Source organism: Triticum urartu, chromosome 2A (genome assembly GCF_056163025.1).
Source record: "Triticum urartu cultivar PI428250 chromosome 2A, HENAU_Tu73, whole genome shotgun sequence".
Lineage (NCBI taxonomy): Eukaryota > Viridiplantae > Streptophyta > Magnoliopsida > Poales > Poaceae > Triticum > Triticum urartu.
Genome location: NC_141874.1, coordinates 151,136,898 through 151,154,536, shown reverse-complemented (window position 1 = coordinate 151,154,536; position 17,639 = coordinate 151,136,898). Strand labels below are relative to the sequence as shown.

The 17,639-nt window shown below is 46.2% G+C and overlaps 2 protein-coding genes across 3 annotated transcripts; both read left to right on the top strand.

The window, feature by feature from the left end:
- The first annotated feature begins 13,277 nt into the window (after window positions 1-13,277).
- Window positions 13,278-14,926, top strand: LOC125541309 (uncharacterized). Of its 2 annotated transcripts, XM_048704753.2 has the most exons (3): window positions 13,278-13,427; window positions 13,953-14,251; window positions 14,351-14,920. In XM_048704753.2, the coding sequence occupies exons 1-3, from the start codon at window positions 13,421-13,423 to the stop codon at window positions 14,357-14,359; spliced, it is 315 nt and encodes a 104-aa protein (XP_048560710.1). In that variant the 5' UTR covers window positions 13,278-13,420; the 3' UTR covers window positions 14,360-14,920. The 2 variants fall into 2 exon arrangements, with proteins under 2 accessions (XP_048560710.1, XP_087395867.1); XM_087539741.1 differs by lacking the exon at window positions 13,278-13,427 and having other exon boundaries at window positions 13,516-14,251; window positions 14,351-14,926.
- A 490-nt stretch (window positions 14,927-15,416) lies between these two features.
- LOC125541310 (uncharacterized) lies at window positions 15,417-16,999 on the top strand. Its single transcript, XM_048704756.2, has 4 exons — window positions 15,417-15,670; window positions 15,938-15,996; window positions 16,099-16,488; window positions 16,596-16,999. The coding sequence occupies exons 1-4, from the start codon at window positions 15,664-15,666 to the stop codon at window positions 16,611-16,613; spliced, it is 474 nt and encodes a 157-aa protein (XP_048560713.2). The 5' UTR covers window positions 15,417-15,663; the 3' UTR covers window positions 16,614-16,999.
- Window positions 17,000-17,639: the final 640 nt, after the last annotated feature.

The window sequence follows — 17,639 nt, the reverse complement described above, 5'->3', positions numbered from 1 at the left end:
TATTCTCTTAATGCCAACCCTCTTCTAGACCTTAAAGATATCCTGGTAGTCCGTGACTTTCCGGATGTCTTTCCAGAGGAACTGCCAGGTATTCCACCTGACAGAGATGTAGAGTTTGTCATAGATCTTATCCCAGGAACCGCTCCAATCTCTAGGAGACCTTACAAGATGGCACCCTTAGAACTAGCTGAGCTTAAGATACAACTCGATGAATCCTTGCAAAAGGGTTTCATCCGTCCTAGTTCTTCTCCCTGGGCTTGCCCCGTCCTCTTCGTCAAGAAGAAGGATGGAACGGACCGAATGGTTGTAGATTATCCTCCCGTTAATTTGGTCACGATAAAGAACAAGTATCCGCTCCCCAGGATCAATGACTTGTATGATCAGCTCGCTGGATCCTCAGTCTTTTCCAAGATGGATTTGAGGTTAGGCTACCACCAAATCAAGATCAGAAATGGGGATATTCCTAAGACGGCTTTTGTCACTCGTTATGGTCAGTACGAGTACACCGTCATGTCCTTTGGTCTAACCAACGCTCCAGCTACTTTCTCTCGCTTGATGAACTCGATCTTCATGGAGTACTTAGATAAGTTCGTCGTGGTTTACCTCGATGATATTCTTATTTACTCGAAGAACGAGGAAGATCATGCCGAACATCTTAGACTTGTGCTAGAAAAACTCAGAGAGCACCGCCTTTATGCCAAGTTCTCCAAGTGCGAATTTTGGTTGCTAGAAGTGACCTATCTCGGCCACGTAATCTCTGGTAAGGGCATTGCTGTCAATCCCGAAAGAGTTCAGGTCGTTCTTGATTGGACTCCGCCTGAAACAGTTAAGCAAGTTAGGAGTTTCCTTGGTCTAGCCAGTTATTGTCGCCGATTCGTTGAGAACTTCTCCAAAGTGGCCAAACCTCTCACGGAACTTCTCAAGAAAGATAAAAAGTTTGAGTGGTCCCCACAGTGTGAGCACAGTTTTCAAGAACTGAAAAGACGCCTGACTTCTGCTCCCATACTTGTGCCACCGGACTTCACTAAGGACTTTGTTATCTATTGTGATGCCTCACGACAGGGACTAGGTTGCATTCTTATGCAAGATCGCCATGTGATTGCCTATGCATCTCGACAGTTGCATCCACATGAGGAGAATTATCCTACACATGATCTAGAGCTTGCAGCCGTAGTCTATGCACTTAAGACCTGGCGACATTACCTTCTTGGTAAACGTTGCGAGATTTACACCGATCATCAGAGTCTCAAGTATATCTTCACCCAACCAGATTTGAACCTTAGGCAAGGATGTTGGTTGGAGTTGATCTCAGATTACGACTTGGCGATTACCTACACCCCAGGCAAGGGGAATGTCATGGCTAATGCACTAAGTCGTAAGTCCTATTGCAACAATCTCATGTTGCAACAGGGCCAACCACTTATCCATGAGGAATTATGTAAGCTAAACCTTCACATCGCTCCTCATGGATTCCTTTATACCTTGGTGGCGAAACCTACTCTTGTGGATCAGATCATCTCTGCTCAGAAGCTTACCTTCGGGTTACCCCTTTGAAGGGTACCCATCGATTCGGTATCAAGGGCAAGTTGGCTCCTCGTTACATTGGTCCCTTTCTCATTCCCGCTAAACGAGGAGAGGTTGCCTACCAGTTGGAACTACCCCCACATCTTTCTCGAGTTCATGATGTTTTCCACGTCTCTCAACTCAGGAGTTGCTTCTCGGATCCCATCCGCGGAGTGGACCACGAAACGCTTGATCTCCAAGATAACCTCACGTATCGAGACTACCCTGTTCGCATCCTTGATCAAGCAGAGCGTGTCACTCGACGTCATAACATCAAGTTTCTCAAGGTTCAGTGGTCTCATCATTCCGAGATAGAAGCTACTTGGGAGCGTGAAGATCGTCTTCAACTTGAGTACCTCGCTTTCTTCCCGCCGACTCCTGAATCTCGGGACGAGATTTCTTCGAGTGGGGGCGAGTTGTCACATCCCTAGTTCTGGTATGACCTAGGCTAGCTAGTCATGTGTGCATCATGTTTAAATTCCATTTAACTTTGAAATGGGGATTTGTAAAACCCTCAGAAATCATTTCTGGAAATGACCCAGATAAAAATTGCTCCAAAAGGGTCCAAGAAAATATTCATGTCTCTCTCTGAAAATATTGGGCAGAGGTAAAATTCAAACCAATATTTTTAGGAGCTCATAAATATTTATTTTGGCCATTTCGAATTAATCCAGTAATTATTTGCGTTGGATAAATATTTATATATATATAAAATATTGTCCAATAATTCTGAATTTTGGTGAGGGGCTTTGGAATAATCCTATAGGCCCCTGCAAAAATTGTTAGAAGAAAATAAATTGATTTAGTATTTTTATTAAATCAAAACAAAGGTCAGAAAATAGAAAAGAAAACAAAATGGAAAAATGCTTACCTGGGCCACCTGTGGCCTGGCACTGTGCCGGCCCAACTGTGCTGGCCCAGCCCACTGGCCACCGCACCGTCCTCCACCTCGCGCCAGTAGGCGAGGCGTGTGCCCGGCGCGCGCGCGCTCCGCGCGCCACGGCACCTGCCTGCCTGTCCTCCTCCTCGTCGCCTGGATGCCCCGCGTGACGCCACGCACCGCCCCGCACCTCTCTCACTCTCTCTCACTCTTCCTCCTCCCCTGGATCCCTCTCTCTCGACCAGCCCGAGCGTTGCCGTCGCCGCCGCTCGCCGTTGCCGTAGCCACCGACTCCCCCTAGCCCTCTCTCCGTGTCTGCAAGCTCCGCCACGTCTGCGTCTACCGCTCCGTTGAGCCACGCGCCTCGGGAGGCTCTGGAGCACCTCCATCGTCGTCGTCTTCATCTCCGGCCGCCGTGGATCCTCATCACCGCACCATTGACCTCAGCGTGTCCCCGAGCTCGCTGACGACGTCTACGATCTCCCCGTGAGCTCTACTTCGTTCTCCCCTCCTCCCGGTGCTTGTTTGCCCCGCCTAGCTAGCTCAGCTGCCGCGCCCGAGACCTCATCGCCGCCGGCCATGGCGCCACCATGGCCAGAGGCCGAGCCAGCCGCTCCCGCGCACGTCACCGTGCTCCTGGTGACGCCAGGAGGCCATAGAGGGCCTCCGCAGTTCCTGCCGTGCCCCGCAGCCCATTTTCGCCCGGAGCCGTGCTCCGGCCGCCGCCTCGAGCTCGTTTCCGGCGAGCTCAGGCACCCCCGCAGCCTCCCGCTTACTCCAAACGACGCGGACGAGCTCCAGCTCCTCGTCCGTGATCTCCGCCGCCTAAATGGTCGCCGGAGGGCGTTTTCCGAGCCCTCCGCCGTGTTCGGCCTCGCCGGCGGTTAAACGCCGGTGGGGTTTGACCCCTTTGACCTCGCGGGCCCGTCAGGTGGGCCCCATGGGTCAGGTGATTAGCTTAAGGCTAATCACCATTTGCTAACCCCCTGACACTGACAGTGGGCCCAACGCCACTAATTTTAATTAGATTAGTATAATAACTCCCTGTTAACTAACCGGTCACTGACGTGTGGACCCCACACGTCAGGTTTGACCTGGTAAGCCCCGTTGACCTGCTGACGCAGGCATGATGCAATGCTGACGCAATATTTCATTTCCTGGTTTAAAATTAATCAGGAAATTCCAGAAAATGTTCTAAACTTCAAAAATTCATAGAAATTCAACTGTAGCTCAGATTGAAATAATTTATATATGAAAAATTATCAGAAAAATTCAATCTATCCATCTGCACCACTTTCATGCATGTTCAACCAACTCATACCCATTGTATAAGTGAAAACATGATAATGGCATTTTAAATGCTAAATATGGAGTTTGCATATGAAACCTTGGTCCATATGGACTTCATTTAAATTGTTGCTAGATGCATTAGTGCAAATCATAACATTATTACCATGTTCATGCATCATAATGTTGCATATGTTTGTGTCTTGATTTCCGACACCGTTCCTTCTCGATAGGTCCTGCTCCGGAAAGTGTTCGAGAGTACCTATCAGTGGAGCAGTGCCCCCCTGTTGATCTACCAGGCAAGCAACCCCCCTTGTTCATTCCGATACAATCCCACTCTCTCGTTCTTGCTCTCCTTTATTGCATTAGGACAACAATGATTCAACTGCTACTTTATGCTGCGGTAGTTGAACCCATTCCTCTGCATGACCTGTCATTGCCACAGTAAATAGTTGAAACCCACTAGCGTGTGTAGGAGTTGACTGAGCCATGTGGTGTTCCTACCATGCCATGCCTGCTATTGCTTAGAGTTGTGTCAGGTATGATTCATCGGGAATGAATTGGAGTGTTATGATATGTTCTGGTGCTGAGAGTTAAGCGTGTGAACACGATTTGGTAAAGGTAGCGGTGAGAGGCCATGTAGGAGTACATGGTGGGTTGTCTCATTGGGACCGTCCTTAAGAACTGACTTCTATGTAAGTCGTCCAATGACTAGCTACTACCACACATTGGGCTCCGGGCGCTCCAAGCTCTCTCGACTTATTAACCGCCTTGAACTCTGTCCAAGAGTTGCAAATAGTTTCTGGTGTTTGTAGGTAGTGCTATTTTTCTACCGAGTGGCACCCGGCAGGGTGGACTTGGGACAGACTAGGCACACGTGGCCCGGTGTACCGAGTGGCACCCGGATGGTGGGCTCGGGAACCCTGTACACATCATTTGGGGCCGTGAGCGAAACCCCGGCCGGATCTCCTTGCGGATGGAACCCGAATAGGCGATAAACCTGGACTAGAGTCTTGTGTGGTTAGTTAGGTCGTGGCCGACACCCTCGCCAGGCTTCCGCTTGGAAGGTTACCGAGATACATGAAGTGTATATGGTGATAAGTGGTGAGAGCGTGTGTGAAGAAGTACACCCCTGCAGGGTTATCATGATCTATTCGAATAGCCGTGTCCTCGGTTATGGACTTCTTGGATGCTTATGTGGTACATAGACAACTTTAAGTGGATACTCTAAAATGCTCAAGACAAGTGTGAGTGCTATGGATGGCCTTCTCGTAAGGAGACGAGGATGGATCCATAGTAGTGTATTGATGTGGTGATTAGTGGACTCGTGTGCGCTGCCTCATCTCAAAGAAGTTTCTCGTTGTCGTAGAACAGGATAGCCACTGAGTCAAAGCTGGCTTGCTGCAACTAAACCCCACATTACCTTCTTGATACAAATGCATGTATGATAGGATCTGATGTAAGTCTTGCTGAGTATCTTTGTACTCCCGTTTGCTTTATTTATGTTTTACAGGTGAGACATCTGTCTCACTAGTAGTACCGCTTGGACTTCGACGAGTAGCTTGTTACCTCAGCTACGATCTTGTACCTTGGAGGGACTTGTAGATAGTCAGGTTTCTTAGCCTTTTTCTTTTGTAGTTGTCTGTACTCAAACATGTAATGCTTCTGTTGCTTGTATGCTCTGAATGATGGGTCATGTGACCCCTGTTTGTATTAATGCTATGTGGCTCTTCTGAGCCTTTATCTATATGAGTTTGCATTATGTTGTGATGCCATGTTGTACAGCACATACTTGCATGTTATGCGTACGTGTGACGTGTATTGCTATGTGTGGGATCCGACAATCTAGTTGTTTATCCTTGGCAGTCTCTCTTATGGGGAAATGTAGTCTAGTGCTTCCTTGAGCCATAGTAGTCCGCTACAGCCCGGTTCACCGGAGTCCTGCTAGCCCAGCACTACTGCTCAGGACACTTGACTGGCCGGCATGTGTATCACTTCGTTCCTGTGTCTGTCCCTTCGGGGAAATGTCACGCGGTGACATCCGGAGTCCTGTTAGCCCAGTGCTACAGCCCGGATTCACACGCTGCTGACCGACACGCTCGATGTGAATCATGTATGCCTGTTCCCATAGGTTAGTGCCGCTTTGGGTTCACGACTAGCCATGTCGGCCCGGGTTCTCTGTCATATGGATGCTAGCGACACAATCATATACGCGAGCCAAAAGGCGCAAACGGTCCCGGGCCAGGGTAAGGCGACACCCGTGGGGATACCGTGCGTGAGGCCGCAAAGTGATATGAGGTGTTACCGGCTAGATCGATGTGATTTGGAATCGGGGTCTCGACACTCACTCCAGGGGTAATTTTGAATTGGGCATCGGGGGAGGCCTGTTCTTCCTCCCGGGCTCAGAGGGCGAAGTGGAAGATCTTCAGAGAGCTGCAGATCTGACTGCAAGTAGAGGCAGCGCATGGAGGAGGAGAACAGGGTTGCGGCTGAATCGGGTCCGTCTTGAGGTACGATCGGGATCTCCTCGTCTCTGTTGTGGGACTCATATGGAGGATGCGGGAGATGGAGCAGTGGTGCCACCATTGTTGGTCTTCGAGAACCTGGGTGGTTTCCAATTCAAAAATCTGCCTGATCCAGGAGATAGAAACCGAGATGACCAAGTCAACGTGGCCGCCAGGTCAGCACCTCAAATAGGGCCCAGTGTCATTGAGTTGGGTAGAGAGATTGGAGGTGACTTCTTCACCCAACTGTGGGCGGATGAAGGGGATAAATCAGACGCCTCCCCTAGGGTTTCTAACCAGAGAGTGGTGGTGGCGTGGATCCGCAGATCATTGATAGAGGCCAAAAAATTCGGTGTTGAGGATTGCCACCCCGTCCTGGAGAGCGAGAGTGTTAGCCAAGTAGCCACCCAATTAAGCATCTCAAGATCGGGGTGGTTCCAAGATCCAAAGGCAGTGTTTGCTGCGTTCCTTGAGAAGGTGAAGATGGGAGAAGGAGGCCGAGGAAGAGGCAAAGGTAGGGGCAGGGCAAAACCAACAAAATCCGGTACCCCAAGATGAGTTTCAACACTCTAGGCTGCCGCCGGTGATGTATGTATTTCCCCCACCACCACAGTTTGGGTTCCCAGGCACCCCTCCTTGGGGTTTCCCAGGTGCATACCCCCCATACCCACCTCCCCAAATTTCCCAGTGAATAATCAGTGGGTGCCACCAGGGCAATCTCATGCACCCCCAGGAAAAGGCTATCAGGGTGGATTCCAACAACAACAATAAGCAAGTGCAGGGGGCAGAAAAACCAGTCTGGAAGGGATAAACAGAAGACAAATTTGAACAAGACTAGCTCTAGCAACAATGCAGAAAGTAAAGAGAAGATGGTCGTGGACTTCACTGAATATAGTCAATCCATGTGCTATAACTGTGGTGATCCAGGACATCCACACACTGAGTGTGGAAAACTAAAGCTATGTTTCATCTGCAAGAGTGCCACCATGCTGTAAGTGAGTGCCCTATCAGGAAAAGGCCACATCAGATGGCTAAATTTGTTGGTAGTGTGGCTGCAGGATTGGGATTCTATCACATAGAAGTGCCAGACATGGGACATAATGCTATTGGCAGCTTTAAAAACTATGGGGTTATGTATACTGAATCAGGAGAAATCAACAAGGAGGACTTGGCCAAGGAGTTTGCGATCATTTATAAAACAAATTGGCCTTGGCAGATTAGAACCTTTGGAAGGTGGTCTTACCTAGTGAAATTCCCACCACATATCTCAGTCGACCAGGTGGCTGGATATCCTTGTTTTGGTCTGTCCAGAGAAGACATTACTGTTAAGGTGGTAGCTTGGAAAGAAAACTTAGAAAAAAGAGACAACCTCATTGAAGACTGGGTCCAAATGAGAAAGCTTCTTCCCAAATGGTGTGAGTGGTCTTCTCTTGACCAAATCACATCTGTGTTTGGACTTCTTGTGGAGGTAGATTGGCAACAGATGTTCAAAAGTATGTTTGAAGTGGTCAGAGTCAAAATCCAATGTAGGGATCCCAACAAAATACCTAATGAAAGACTGTTTTCTCTAGAGGGCAAACTGGTACAGGTTCAGATCACTGTAGAAGTACCTAACCCTGTATCTGTAGAAATGATTCCTACAAGCTCTAGTGACAAGGATAGAGGAGAGGATACAGACAAGGACAACAACAATGGCATGGACACTGATGGTAGGCTAGAGGAAGGAGGGAACAATCAGAAAACTCTCAATGGCAGTGGTGGAATAGAAGATGGGATTGGGATGGGTGGAGGCAGCAATAGTGGTCAGAGGACTCATGCCTTGGCTGACACCGTGACTCCACTCAGTGAGAAAGCCATTTGGGAGGGCTTTAGAAAGGAACATGAGGTAGCAATTGAATCACACTCTGAGGGGTCTGAAGTAGTGCCTGCAGAAGAACCTGAAAGGGAAGTTACCAGATTCCTGTTTGTTGAGATGAATGAAGAGCTTGAGAAAACTGAGGAGGAAATTAGCCTGTCTGAAACAAATCTTTAGGGGAGAGGTGAAGAGATGGTGAATGATGGAGAAAAGGATGAGGAGGAGGCCTATCTTCCTGATGATATCATGCCCACATATGAGGAGGAGGAGGCTATGTTTGAACATAAGTGCAGGAAGAACCCAAAGAAACAGAAAACATGGAGCCTAGTTCAACCTGAAAGGAAGAGCACTAGAGTGAAAGGGAACATACCTATCATGGTGAAGGCTGAATTACTCAAGATGAGGAAAAATTGGAGCTACCAAAAACAACTGTGAAAGGTATAATCCATTCAAACCCTTTTAGTGTTCAACCTGTTGAGGAAATACTAGATATGACTGATGTTTTTGGTGTAGAGATTAGAGAGGATGTAGATCTTAAACAATCATCTACTCCCCTGGATGATAGTATTATAAGTTGTAGAAATTTGGTAGGAAAGAATAAAGGTAAAGATAGAGGGGGAAGTATCATCAGTAGGAATAGACAGGGCAAGCACCCTGGTAAGAAAGGTTCCAAATGAGATACATCTTCTGGAACGTTAGAGGGGTTGCGGCCCCTGGTAGACAGAGATGTATAGAGGATACTATTATGCCTTTAAATCCTGTTTACATAGGTTTTCAAGAGACTAAAAACATACTTTCTCTAATTCCTTTCTTAAGAACCTATTAGGTAATAGAAATTTTGAGTGGAACTGGCTTCCTACCTCTGGTTCTGCTGGTGGCATTTTAGTAGGTGTAGATTTAGACAGGTTTAAAGTGGTTAGTAGGGAGATACTTGAATTCTCTGTGAGTGTAGTGGTTTGTAAGAAAGACACTGAGGTGATTTCTAGGATTACCATAGTGTATGGCCCTGCTTACGAGGAGAGTAAACAGGAGTTTATTTCTGAGTTACATAGTATTTTTCTTAACTGGAATGGCCCTGCTATTGTAGGGGGAGATTTCAATCTTGTTAGGAATCAAACTGATAAGAACAATGGTAGAGTAGATTTTAAGTGGATTGACAGGTTCAACTCTTGGGTAGATTTTTGATCCTTGGTAGAAATTAACATGTCTGGTAGGATGTACACTTGGGTAAATAATCAAGCAGACTTGATTATGTCCAAAATTGATAGAATTTTCTGTACAACTGAGTTCGAAGCCATTTTCCCTTTAGCTAATGCTAGAGTCCTCCTTAGAATTGGGAGTGACCATACCCCTGTTATTTGGGAATCTGGTTGTGATGAAACTCCTAAAAAGAATAGTTTTAAGTTTGAAAAGTGGTGGTTAATTGTTCCTGAATTTAGAGAAATAGTCTCTAAAGCTTGGAATACTAAGTGTTTTAGTTCCAACCCTATTGATGTTTGGCAGAGTAAGGTGAGAGCTTTTAGAAGAATAGCTAGAGGGTGGAGCGCCAACTTAGAGGCTTTTCTTAGGAAACATAAGAGGAAGCTCATAGAAGAATATGATAGAATAGATATATATATATACAGAATCAAATGGGATGAATGACATTGATAGGGATAGGATGAAGGAGATTTTAAAGGAGCTTAGTGATATATGGTGCAAAGAAGAGACTAAAGCTAGACAGAGATCTAGAGACAGAGACATTCTAGAAGGAGATAGGAATACGGCCTATTTCCAAGCAGTGGCTAATCAGAGGGGGAGGGAAAATGATTTCTGGTCTGGAGGGGCCTGAGGGACCCACCTCTGACCAGGATAAGATGATGAAAATAGCTATGGATTTCTATAGAAATCTGTTTAAAGCTGAATAGAGACCTAATATTGCTTTGAAGCAAGACTTCTTCAGTAGTGAGGAGAAGGTTTTTGTAGATGATAATATTAAACTAGAAGCTAGATTTACTGAAGAAGAAGTTAGGAAAGCAGTGTTTGAATCTTATTCACATGGGGCACTTGGCCCTAGTGGACTTCCATTTATGTTCTTCCAGACCTTTTGGGACATAATTAAAGAGGATCTTATGGCTATGTTTGAGGCGTGGTATGACCATGACCTAGACATTTTTAGATTGAATTTTTCCATGATTACCTTGATCCCTAAAGAAGAGGAAGCTAAAGAGATGAGGAAATTTAGACCTATTAGCCTCCTTAATTGTTGTTTTAAGATATTCACCAGTGTTAACTAATAGATTAGCTTTGATCATTGATAAGTTGATTTCGGAAAATCAATCTGCTTTCATTGGAGGGAGGTACATTTTGGAAAGTGTGGTTACTGCACATGAAGTGCTACACACTGCACATTCCTCTGGTAGAAAAGGGATGATTCTTAAGATAGATTATGAAAAGGCTTATGATAGAGTTAACCTAGATTTTGTTTATGAGGTCCTTGAACTAAGAGGTTTTGGTAGGAAATGGATTAACTGGATTAAAAGTATTACCCAACAGGGATCCATTGGAGTCAAGGTGAATGGAGTTGAGAGTGATTTCTTTATTACTAGTAGTGGTTTAAGACAAGGGGATCCTTTCTCACCCTTTCTTTTCAACCTGGTAGTTGATGTGTTTGCCAAGATGGTAGTTAAAGGGTCTCAAGCAGGGTTGATCAAAGGATTATGCCCCAATTTCTATCCAGGAGGGGTAACCTGCCTACAATATGCAAATGATACTCTGCTTTTTGTAGATAATGATCATAGGGCGGTTGTTAACCTCAAATGGGCCCTGACTTGCTTTGAATTAGTTTCTGGTATGTCTATTAATTACCATAAGAGTGAATTAGTCCCCATCAACTTAGAGGAGGAGGAGATCCAAACTTTCCTGGAGATTTTCAGTTGTGTTAGAGAAAAATTCCCAATCAAATATTTGGGTATCCCACTGCATTTTGATAAACTTAGAAGAGAAGATCTGCAACCCCTTATTGATGCCCTTCTGGCTAGAATGGCTGGTTGGAGGGGTAAACTTATGTCCTTATTAGGGAGGGTCACTCTAGTAAAAACCTGTCTAGCTAGCATACCTATATATATGGTATCTTTCTTCAAATTTCCAAAATGGGCAATTTCCTTGATCAACTCCCAACTAGCAAATTGTCTCTGGAGTGATGATGAAGGAAATCAAAAAATCCATTTGGCCAATTGGCAGTCTGTGTGTATGAAGAAAGAATATGGAGGCATGGGGATTCCAAATCTGCAAGATTTGAATCTATGCCTGATAGGGTCTTGGATCAAAAGATATATTTGTAGTGAGGGATCCCTATGGAGGAGAGTTATTGACTCCAAATATAATACTAAGAGACCAAATATTCTTTGCTCCAATGACCCACGCCCATCACAATTCTGGAAGGGTGTGATGTGGGCCATGAAAGCAGTTAAGATTGGGTACAAATGGTCGGTAGGAAATGGTAGATCCATCCTATTTTGGGAAGATATTTGGTTCGGTAATGCTCCTCTTGCCACACAATTCTAGGATTTGTATTGCATTACTAATAATAAGAACAAAACCATAGCAGAAACCTGGGATGGGAATACTCTTAGAATTTCCTTTAGAAGGAATTTTGATGAAGAGCTTATGCATCAGTGGTTTGACTTGGAAACGATTACTAAATCAATAGCCTTTAGGGGGATACAACCCATCTACACACCTGATGTGTGGAACTTGAAGGTCCCACCTAGAATACAGGGGTTTCTATGGCTCTTCTCTCATAACAAAATTATGACCTGTGATAATCTGAGGAAAAGAGGCATTCCAAAACCCTTGGAATGTGTACATTGCAGTGAATAGAATCGGTTCACCACTTATTTTTTGACCGCGTGGTAGCTAAGTTGATGTGGAAAGAAGTGGAGATAAGTTTTGGTAGAAGCTTCCACTCCTTCTTAGCGCTAGCTACTTGCTGGCTCTGCAATAAGAAATTTGCTCATTTAAATGTGGTTTCTTCTGCAGTCCTGTGGGGGCTGGGCTGTGGAACACTAGAAATTCCATTGTGTTTAATAGAGCTAAATGGACTTCTGTCAAACAGGTCTGGCAGAAGATAAGTCAATATCTAGGGATTGGGTGAAACCTCACAAGGATCTGCAGGAGGGACAGATGAAAAAAATTCAGAGACCATCTGCTGGGGAGATTGTGATCGCCGCTGGAACTGGAACCAAACTGAAATGTCAAGAAAACCTGCAACAGTTGTCCTGGTCCAAGACCATCCAAGGAATGGCGCATGGAGGGCGCGCTACCCTGGAGCAGGTGAAGGATGATCCAAGGAAAGTGGAGGAGATCCATGTGGTCTTCATCCCCATGAGCTGATTCATGCTCGCCGGTCCTGTGTTGGCCTTTGCTGACCTAGTTTCTTATGCTGGAAGCTTATCGCGTTAAAAACTTTATATGTTGTAATACTTTTAGCGCTATGTTGAACCTGAGTTTAGACCAGTAGATCGTTTTTTTTAAAGCAGTAGAAACTAGGTCAGGAAAATGGAACCGGGGGACTAGGTCAGAAAAAAAATGCAGCCACCCATCCATGTACGGGTACGACCAATGTGGAGATCAAGCCACGACCGCGTACCTCCTCGTCGCCCGTATGCTGCCTGCATATAAAGTAGACCCGGAACCACGGAGACGGAGCATCTCCTCTGCTTGCTGGCGCCTGGCAACGTAGGCAGCAGCTACACGATTTGCCTCTCCAGCGCCAAGCCAAGGTTTCCGCTACCTGATAATTCGACTCTATAAAATTCAGAAATAATTTCCCTTCCACCGGCGGTTTCGCGCCATGGGAAGCGATGCTCTCTTTCGGTCCTATCGTCCGTTCAAACTATTTCAAATCAGTGTGTCTGTTTCGTGGACCTTAAAGTGAAACGATGGCGTTTTTTTTTTGGGGGGGGGGGGGGGGGGGGGGGGAGTGCGGATCGTCATGTGTGATTTGGAAAAAGCGAAACCAGGTGAAAACAAGCAGTCGATTTTACTGTCCCGAAAAGAAACGAGAAAAGAAAGAGGTGGCAATTGAGCTCTGAGATGAAGAAACGGAAACCTGAAAAGGCTGCTGTGCTGCTCCCCCCAGACTGAAAATGCAGCCACCCGTCTACGGGTACGACCAAAGTGGAGACCAATCCACGACCGCGTACCACCTCCTCACCCGTATACTGCATATAAAGTAGGTGCCAACCCCACGGCAATTTCGTTACAGAGAGCTCCATCGCTGTTTCATACAGAGCCCCGCCAATATCTCCAAAATTCTCCACGGTCAGGGAAAAGAGTGGTGCTAGAGAGATGGATGGTATGCTTGCATCTATGATCCATCCTTCTTGATTAATCGTCCTTGGTTTTTTCCTATTGGTAGTAATTTGTTATGCTGACTATTCTGGTGGAAATTCGTGCTTAAGATCACCGGATGAATCTTCCTTATTTGTCACTTTTTCTGTCTTCCTCGTAGTAGAGCAATCTTGTTTCTTTTTTTGGTGATCTTTCGCGTTCGTATCAGTTCAAAACTGGTCGCATTCCGGCTGATTTTCCATGGCAAAGGTTCAATTGGGGGTTTCTTGGTCTTTTTTTGGCCCGGGTAGTGGCAACTCGCAAAGTTTCGCCTTGATGATCTCGCTCTGCTATTTCCCTCTCATGACACAAAGATTTGGTCATCTTCTTGTTTCTTGTTTCCTGATGATCTCGCTCTGCTATTTCCCTGCCATGTCACAAAGATTTGATCATCTTCTTGTTTCTTGCTTCTTGATGATCTCGCTCTGCTATTTCCCTGTCATGCCACCAAGATTTGATCATCTTCTTGTTTCTTATATCAACTTTGAAGCCCGCGATCTACAGACCATGATCCTCAAGACGGCGGTGCCCCTGATGGCCATGGTGCTGCTGGTCACGGCGTCGACTGTCTCCATGGCGCCGTACGACTGTGCCTGCGCCTACCTTCGCGCGTGCTTCGGCAGCAACTACTTCCTGATGATCGGCGAGCTCTGCCAGATCAACCTGGCCCGTCTTCTGGCGAAGGAGGCCGTTCTGGCGCCGACGCTGGCGGCCCGGCGCTACTACACGGTGGGCGCCGTCGCGTGCTTCATGGAGCTCGCGCTCAAGCTCTACATGATCCTGGTGCTGGTGAGTCTTACTCTTTGCGCTGTGTCCGTCTCTTCTCTTCTTTCTCAAGTTTCGGCTTGATTTGGGCGCTAATGAACTTGCTCTCGTCGTTTTCGTCAGTGCCCCTAGGCGTGTGGATGTGCCTGCCCAAGGATCGAAGATGGATACTTTTGGAGTCTGAAGATGCGCCGTTTTGTTCAGTTATTATTACTACTACTCTGCTAAGTTTACAAGTTTGGAAGGGGCATGTCGTATGGAGTTTTAGTTTCAATTCAACTTGCCTGTCTGGAGATGTTCGTCCTTGGGTTTTGTTGTCTTGTTCCGTTGGGGTTTAGACTGTCTGCCTGTTTGTAGCAGCAGCTTCAGAGTTTAGACTGTCTGTATGAACTTGGACGGGATTGCAGCTTCGGAGTTTAGACTGTCTGTATGAACTTGGACGGGATTTGAATTTGTTTAGCTCAAGCCTTGGAAGGTTGGAACGTACTTATGTGACTGATAGGCTCTATTTCGTGAGCAGAATTCTGTCAACTTGTCTTCGGATTCTTCTCCAGTCTCACTGTCTGCGTCGCTATTGTTGTGACTACGGAGGGATGTTGAGTAACGTGATTGTATTAGGAAACATAGGTTAGACTATGAAATATCCTGGCTTGCCTTGTACTCCAAATAGATCATGTACTCCTATATATATGCCCACGAGGCTTAAGCAATACAACGAATTATTCCACCAAATCTCTCTCTCCCTTCTAACAAGAATTTCTCATTCTTGACACGGTAGTAATTTGCAACCAGTTGTCCAAATTTATTTTAGCTGCTCTGATGCTCTCTGTGCATTCCGAACTCCCGGTATGTGCGCGTAGGCAATCAGCTGTGTCTCACTGTCTTCCTGATAATTGCATGGTCAAACACCCACAAGTCGCAACGTGTGGAAACTTGAGCTTGGAGTGGTCTCGGGCCGTTTGTTGCACCTACTCTGAGGGTGATCGTGGTACAGCCCTCAAGGGGTGATACCAAGCCGGGAATTTGGTAACAAACTGCTGGTTATCTTGATTCAGAACTCAATGATAATTCTGTCTCCATAAGAAAACTCCAAGGAATTGGAATGCAACAAAGGTAACCATTTGGATTTGGAGTTACTTTTTCTTGAAGCCCAACAACCATTTGGACTCACTCGATTCAGAAACGAAAAGAGGAAAAAGCGGACAGTTCATAAAGCTGAAAACTGGAAAAGCTGCGTCGATCCTGCCCTCCTGCCACAAAAACAGAGCATCTTCCAGACTTGACCACCTTGACCGTTCACAAGTCACAGCCATCCTCGCCTCCGCTCGCTGGCCCGCCTGCCTATACACCCACAGCGCCATCAGCCAGGTTTCCACAACAGAAGAACAAAAATCTTTTGTCTTGGGTTAGGAGGAACCCGGGCGAGACCAAGAGAGATGGCCGGTAGGCTTCACTGTACCGTTTGATTCATGTCTTGGGTTTTCTCTTGCTAGTTTGTGCTTGTGATTTATGATCTGCGGGGTGAAATTTCTCGTCTTTGTTTCTTGGGATTTGTTGGGGGGTTTTCCCGGCGTTAATTGCTCAACTAGTCACTACTGGCAAGCGTCACCTTATGATGTTGCTCTGCTATTTTCTTGATCTTCTTGTTTCTTTGCTCTGCTATTTGCTGCCAAGATTTAACCCACCTCTTGTCTTGTCTGATCTCTGAAGGCCGCAACTTGAGCGCTGCCGGAGCAAAGGAGGAGGAGGGGGAGCATGCCATTGCCAGAGTAAGCTAAACGCCCAATCCAATCCAACCTCTCGTCTAGTTCTTGCGTTCGATTCGGTCTCTCTCAGTGTCTTTGTACGTGATTTCCTTTGTTTCTGTGCAGCCGCCCAAGATCGACGTGGATACGCTCTGCCTACTCTACATGCTGCTTCTCATGACGATCTGGATGTCCTCGTTTCGGCTCCGGTGGCCGGTGCTGGTCACCTACTACGTCCCGGCCATGGAAGCCGTGGTCACCTGCTTCTTCTTCGCGTTCGTCACCGTCCAGCTGCAGGTGCTGCTTGCCATCGCGCTGTCGGAGGAGCCCGAACCGTCGCTGCTTCCGCCTGCCGTGAACCAGTGGATCATGGCCCTCGCCGTGTGGATGTTCGGGGTCCTCTACTACATGATCTACGCCTCCCTGAGCGACGGGTATGCGGGCTACTGGGACCTGATCATGGCCGGGGTCGCGAGTGTTGTGAGCCTCGCCATGACTGTCTACAACATGCTGCAGGTTGTAAATTCAGTTCTTGTGCTCGTAGTTTGTTTCTTCTCGTAGAGTTTGGGCATTGTTGTGTGATGGAAGCCTTTAACCAATCCGTTTGCCGTCTGTTTTGGCAGCGCCCCGTCTTTGCCTAGCTGCGGATCGACGATGATTGAGCATCTTGGAACCTCAAGAGTGACGACCTGAAGAAGGCCCAGACTTGCCCTTGCCTATGGCTGTTTACCTATTATGTTACTATTTTCGGCCTAGTGTTGGATGTGCTATGAGTATGTTGTTGGTTCTCCATCTACTATCTGAACTCAGGAAGGATTTGGCTTCATTTTGGGGACAGGATTAATGTGTTAGTACCTGATGTTTTGGTGAAAAATATCCTTTTAGGGAATGTTTCATGAAAAAATTGTTGTGGGGATGTGATCTTTTTCTTGCATTTTGGGCACTGGATCAGTGCCGCCTTGCCGGGCATTGGATGCTTGGTTCATGTTGATGGGGATGTGATCTTCTCTGTTCGTTAACTCTCTGTGATCCTGATCGGTTTTGCTATTTAGTCAAAGTAATTCCAGACTGACTGCTATGGTGTTCTTGATGCTTGATTAAAAGTAGGATTTAGCTTCAGTTAAGTTAATCATCGATTTATTTCAGGGTTTAGTCTCTGTTCTTATCAGATTCCTATGTTAGAGAAAAAGCTGCTCTATGAATTAAAATGTCACCATGAAATAATCTAGATGCAGATAGGCAAGAAGAATTATAAGTTTGATAAAGGATGGGGGGTCAAAAGTACAAAAGTAGTGCAGGAATGAATGTTTGATCCTGTGGGTCATACTGTAATCTATTATCTATACCAGCGTGTGAGAAAACAGTTAGAAGCTGTCAATTTTGATCATGCTATAACAGTAGCAGTTACAAAACCATTCGGTGTGGGATCATGCTCATGTCAGATTATGAACTATGATTAGGGGGTTAGTAATCAGATTGTAATTCTGACCATGAGGAAGAATATCATGATTGGTGTATATATGTAGCAGCAAACTAGATAATGTCAGGGAAGGGTCTATATGCAACATGAATCAGGTTCATGACATAATACTTGCAGGTGGCCACAAATGGAAACCTGTCATATGCATTTTTTTAAGAAAAGAGGATTACCCCCGGCCTCTCCATCA